Source organism: Aythya fuligula, chromosome 1 (assembly GCF_009819795.1).
Source record: "Aythya fuligula isolate bAytFul2 chromosome 1, bAytFul2.pri, whole genome shotgun sequence".
Lineage (NCBI taxonomy): Eukaryota > Metazoa > Chordata > Aves > Anseriformes > Anatidae > Aythya > Aythya fuligula.
In genome coordinates, this window is record NC_045559.1 from 110,811,887 (window position 1) to 110,817,938 (window position 6,052).

At 45.3% G+C, this 6,052-nt stretch overlaps 1 protein-coding gene across 5 annotated transcripts; it reads right to left on the reverse strand.

Moving 5' to 3' along the window:
* Positions 1 to 1,902: 1,902 nt before the first annotated feature.
* Positions 1,903 to 5,508, reverse strand: DNAJC28 (DnaJ heat shock protein family (Hsp40) member C28). 5 transcript variants are annotated; one of them, XM_032207826.1, is made up of 3 exons: positions 5,351 to 5,431; positions 4,888 to 4,966; positions 1,903 to 3,342 (listed from the first exon to the last, which is right to left on the reverse strand). In XM_032207826.1, the coding sequence occupies exon 3, from the start codon at positions 3,287 to 3,289 to the stop codon at positions 2,168 to 2,170; it is 1,122 nt and encodes a 373-aa protein (XP_032063717.1). In that variant the 5' UTR covers positions 3,290 to 3,342; positions 4,888 to 4,966; positions 5,351 to 5,431; the 3' UTR covers positions 1,903 to 2,167. The 5 variants fall into 5 exon arrangements, with proteins under 5 accessions (XP_032063717.1, XP_032063714.1, XP_032063715.1 ...); XM_032207823.1 differs by having other exon boundaries at positions 4,780 to 4,966; XM_032207824.1 differs by lacking the exon at positions 5,351 to 5,431 and adding an exon at positions 5,443 to 5,508 and having other exon boundaries at positions 1,903 to 4,966.
* Positions 5,509 to 6,052: the final 544 nt, after the last annotated feature.

Genomic DNA, 6,052 nt, shown 5'->3' on the forward strand with positions numbered 1-6,052 from the left:
GGGCGGCCTCTCCCCCCTCGCCTCAGCGCCGTGCCTCATGGGGAGCAGCGCGCTGCCGCCCGGGAGGAGCGCGCGTTTGTGTCCGAAATCGGCAGTTTATTCACTTTATTTCCTCGTGAAGTCAGCACTAAGACCTCAAATTCAAGTTAACAATCCGGCGTCAGGCAGAAAAATGAGTTTTGAAGGCCGCCGTCGTGGGGTTTTCTGGTCTGCAGGCGGCACTTGTTCCAGAAGCACCCCCCACACGCGGCTCGTAACATCTCGGTCACCTCAGAGCAACGGGGAAAAAACAGCCCCCTGCAAAAATACCCCCCTTCCCTCGTCCGGGACCAATAAAAATTAAAATTAGAGGAGTGTTTTAATCTATGTTTTTTAATCACTAAGCAGTGATGAAGAAGATTTTGTGCCTGGCAATTTTTCCCGACAGCAGCACGAGGCTGACTGAAAGTGCTGAGAGTCGGGTCGCATCCACTCCATTTAAAAGCGATGAGCTGTAAAAGGAGCATAAAAATCACCCAGCACGCTGACTCATCCATTATGGCAACTTAAATATTTAAACTGCTGATACTCATCTCCATCGTGAGCCAAACCGGATTCCATCAGAGCTGGATTTATTGGAACGGGGTTTCCATTTACACTCATGCAATGAATTCGATTTGCAATTAACTCTTCTTAATCTGTCGCTAGATTAGTTTAAACAGCAATTCAGTTCTCATTCCCGTAGAACATAACGAGAATCAAAATCTGATCTTTTAACACAACAGATGCCTGCACTTTTTGCTTTTGCCACCTGAATACCTATGAAAAGATACCTTAAAGGAAGCCGAGATTAATCCTACTTTCTAAAACACTTCAATAGCATTTACCAATAAATTATGTGCAAGTGTATTTATTAGTAATTATACTTCAACTGATCCATTCTACCACCAAATAATGTTCTGTCTGCACACGAGGACCTCACCTAGAAGAGGCAGAGCATGACGACCAGAAGGAGCACACGCAGCGTCACCCACCCAAACGCAAACCCATGAATCCAGACTCCGTTGGTGCCGAGACATCTGCCAAAGGGTGGTGGTTGTGATCACTATCTAGCTTTAACTTCTGAGCCTCCGAGCTGGAAATTTCCCCTCCGTGGCATGCCAGCACCCATGGGACGCCTTCACACCCGACCAACAGGCACAGCACAACTGTGCAGGTGGAGACAGCGACGGTCTGAGTCACGGGGGCAGGAGTGGAGAAAGGGGCCCACACAGATACCTGTACATCCAGTGACAGCTTCTCAAGGGCAAAGTCCTCCGGGAAAATCAGACTGGGTGGGGAGCAGAGAGGTTACTAAACATAAATAAATACCAGTCACTGTGGAGACTTTGACACCCTCCAAGCCGCTGCCCCAAAACTTTAATAGGACAGCAACATTTCACAATAAATTCTTTGATGCCACCATTATTTATTCTGTGAAATTTTAAATATTTAAATGGTGCAAGCAATTATGTTTAAAAATTAATATTCCCGTCTCAATTCCAAAAAGCCTTGTGGCTGAGTATAGTTTTGGCCAGTCTTCCTTATTTGCTAGGATACTGAAACTTCCTTGTATGCTAAAAGCCAGATACAAAAATAGACTTCAGCACAATGAACAGTCCAAATCTACATCCAGACCCCCCCCCTCCATCCTCATTTAATGTAACCTTAAAGAAATTAATGTATTAGGAAAAAAAAAAACACACATGAAACCTGCCAACAATGTATCAGCTGTGAGCATTTACGTAAGAAGGATAAAGGCCAAACTACAGGGAACAGTAAGATTTACTTCTACTTTGTCCTTAACGTGTTTTGTTGTGCCTTAGTTTCACTTTATGAAGCAATAACAGTACTGTAAAGTAATTATATTCCACAGTCAAAAAGTTGAGCATTGATTTTGATTTAATCAGAAGTAAAATCAGCTGAAGGATAACTGAGTTTATTTGTTCCTTAACAGTAGTCACAAAGAAATCCATTAAACACCCTCAACTGAACATCAGACAGCCCATTTCCTTTTAACTGGTGTAATGATAGCCAGGTAGACAGGCAGATTTTACATTTTCAGTGTATCTGAAATTTCTCTAAGGCTACAAGTTTTAGTGATAAAGTGCATCCAGAATCTTGACAAGACAGATGAGTTAATATTACCTTATTTCAATGTAAGGTTTAACCACTTAAATAGAGAAGACTTCCACCCAAACCTTTTAACATTTTCCTGTTCCTCTTCCTTTGTGTCTGAATCAGGAGCTTCTTTGTTTTCCATCAAAGCTTCGTAAGTCTTTTGTGCTCGAAGGATTTCTTTGTCTGCACTGAAGTGCACCATTTGCCTACTCAGAATAGGAACAACTAAATTGAAGCTGTCAATTCTCTTGTTCAGTTTCCTGATATCCTCCATAAATTGCTCACAAATGCGATTCCACTGCTTCTGCCTGTACGGTGTCATCGGCTCCCCGAGCTTACTTCGAGATGCCACTAGACCCTTCCTTAATCGCTCGATAGTTTCCCGTATTTCTTTCTGCATCAGGATCCACTCTGGCTGGTACCCGTTGTCTATCAGGATTCTGTTCAGGTTGTGAGTCATAGGATCGATATGCGGACAGTCTGAAAACTTCTGCAGAGGTTTTCCTTTCCCGCTGAGGTTGTCGAAGTCTCCTTTTGCCATTGATTCCTGGATGAGGTCCTCAACCAACCGTTCAACTGCCTGGGTTATCTTCACCTTCTTGCTCTCTCTCACATCCTTGGCTCTCATGAGGTCAGTGGCGACGTACTGGCTTTCAAGTTTCTGCTTTCGGTATTCCAACACCTGCTCGGTAGCACGGTCCACTCGAAACTGCATGTACTGCTTTTCTCTTTGGCTTGGTGTTCCAAAACCAACGCCTTCAAAACTCAGGTAGTGTCTGTGCTGCGGTGCTTTTGTTTTGAACTGGTCCTCCTCCTCCTCTTCCTTATTCTCCTTTGATTTCTTTTTGTTTGCCACATCGCTGAGCACAACTCTGTAGGCGTCTTCTACTTTAATAAATGCTTCCGGATCTGCCGTGCTGGAACCGCTGTCTGGATGGTATTTTTTGGCAAGATTTCGATACGAATTTCTGATATCATCAAGGGAGCATCCTTCCTCAAGCTCAAGAATTTTGTACGAGTCCTTGACATTGCTTTTCGGTTTGTAACCAGACAGCATTCGACTGCCACACATATAGGGAAAGGGCTTCAGGAGTCTTGGAATCATTGCTTGATGTGCCGTTAAATGATGCCCTGTGGTGTTAGCCAGCATGACACAGAGCCACTTCCTAGCTCTTCAGATGCAGCTACATTATAAACAGTGACCTATAAACACATTTTTTAATAAATATGCTTTTTAAAAGAACTTAGATGATTTGTTAAACTCTTATCTTTAACTTGTTATATTAAAGAAATCCCTACAAAATTTCACAACAGTCTACAATGTACTTTCTTTTGCAGACTAACACAGAATTCTGAATTTCTTGTTGATTACTACAGAAATAGTATTACAATGTAAATGAAAATTAATGCACAATACAGCTTCCTCCTGGCAGCATAGTTTTGTTTTGTACTGCTTACTTCCCAAAAGGTCAAAGCTTTATTGCCTTCCTGTAAACTCAGTGCAACATAAACTGGAAATGTGCTTTGCTGAGCAGTAACTCTGCTGAAGCAAGTATCTCCCCCTTCCTCTACACAGCTTCATCCAGTTGTCATCTGAACTCTCTTCACATATAATAATGCCCCACGATCTACTATCGGGTGCATTCTTAAAGATTTCATTAAACTACCCCCTTGGCTTTTTTTTTTTATAGTAATAACCAAAGCCGTGTTCAGATAAACTACTGTATCGCAGGAGGGCTCACACATCCTAGCAGCCAACCTCCTTATTTTGTGCTGCGTAAGGTTATGCATCTGGAACTTGGAAGACATCAGTAGCAGGCAATGTCTCGTTCTGTCAGGAATACCAGTGCTTCTGAGTAATTTTGGGAAACAGCAAAAGAACACCTTTGGCAAACGACAGTATGTCTTCATATAAAAAAAAATATCAAAAGTAGAAAGATACACCCTACAGAAATCAGCTAACTACTCTTCACTGATGAAAAGTTCAAAGACAAAGGCCACATATGCTGACTGTGCTAAAGAGTCTCCTTTTACAGATTCACCACTGGTTGCAACAGATTATTTGGTAACTTCCTTTCCAAAGAGGAAATTGGATTAAACCAAGGTTAACTTGAGTTAAAGTAATGAATAATGTTTGTGTGTTCTACGTACAACAAACTGCCTTTCTGCACTAATCCTTCTGGAAAGGGAAGAGAAAGGAGATCAGTGTGGGACTGGATGAAAGACTGGATCTACTTTGAATGTTTCCAATTGGTTTTGATACAGGTAAGGAATGAAATTATCAGCTTCTGGTTTTTATAATGGATATTACTGACATAACATGGTATATATGACACTGTTTTCTCTCTGTGTAGGTGGTTGGCAAAGATCATCATTGTTCTATACGGCCATAAAATCCACATACCTACTACTTAAATGGAATGTCAGTGAATACACACTTGAAATTCAAAGTGATTGGAAGCGTCATTTCTCATAAATCCAGTAATTTGACTTTACCCCAGTTGTGCTTAAAAAACTATTGAAACTGGAAACACATCTTGGGTCATGGGCCATTACCAAGTAGTGCTGTAAAGGATCGAGTAAGACCTTAACATATGAGCAGAACTGTTTTGATTCAGACAGTACTCATTATAAACACACCTAAACAGCATCGCTCTCCTAAACTCGGGGTGCACTTTGCACAGGAACGAGGTAAAATACCACAGATGTCGCTTCACGTCCAGCGCTCCAGCAAAGCACCCGCCGTACCGTCCGATCTGTCCTACAGCAGCACGGGCCTGGAGGAGGGGGCTTCGCTTCCAGAACCTTCACCACCAGCACCTTCGCCCTGCCAACGAGATCACCCCATTTAGCACCACGGCTCTCTCCTTGCTCCGTTACAGGGCCAGGGGGTGATCTTCATTCCCCACCTGATGCAACCGTGCTGCGACCCACGGGGCTGGGCAGGGTGACAAGGACAAGGTCCCCCCCCAGGGGGCCCAAATCCCGCTCTCTCCACACACACCCTACTGACAGCAGAGCCCCAAAAGCAGCCCCCCTTTTCCCCAAAAGCCTTTTTCCCTTTTTCCCCAGAGGCTGATCCCCTTCCCCGCTCCTTCCCCCCCCCCCTCCACCCGGTGTCGGGCGGGCGGAGGCTCCCCACAGCGCAGCGCGTCCCGTTTCACCCCCCCGCCCGCCATTCCCCCGCTTCTCCCCTCACAGCACCGCGCACCCGAGGGCTTCAAAGCACCACCGAGGAAGCCCAGGGGACGGCAGCCCCTCTGCCCTTCGCCCAAGGACGTGTCCCCGGCCGCCTGCCCTCACCAGAGCTCACCGGCGAGGGGAGCCCGAGGGCCGCCGGCCGGCTGCCTGGCGGCGCCATGCGCAGTGCGAGAGCCACAAAATGGCGGCCGCGCGCCCCGAGCTGCCGATTTGGTTTTTGTGGGGGTTGTGTTACACAAACGCCTGTAGGTCTCAGCCCCTTTTCAGCCTTAGTTCTCCTGAGTGAATCCCTATAATTTTATAGAGAGTGTCTCTGTCGAGGCTTTCTCTCCCAGGCTTGTGAAACAGCCTTCCCCCCTGGTAAATGAGTGGTTTTCCACAGTGCGCACACTCCATCCTGTAACGCAGTTTGGTATTTGGGCTGTTCACAGCCCGAAAAGACTGTGTGCGGCCAGCTGCGAGGCTGGAGGGGCTGTGGTGTCTGGTGGGTTTGTTGCTACCTCTTACTTGGCAGCTAGTGGGGCTTCAACTAGCAAAACCCCAGGTCCTACAACCATGGAGGTCCATAGGCTGGAAGGGAGGATCCAGGTGCACGTAGTAAAGGTCCAGTAGGCAGAAGGCAAATTTTATTTCCTCTTTCTGAGCACTAGCATCTATTACTAAAACAATATATATATATATATATATATAAAATTAAATAAACTTGTGTGTT

What these genes read in the sequence shown, in the direction of transcription:
- DNAJC28 (XM_032207824.1), bottom strand. Translation starts at nt 3,289, where the DNA reads ATGCTGGCTAACACCACAGGGCATCATTTAACGGCACATCAAGCAATG.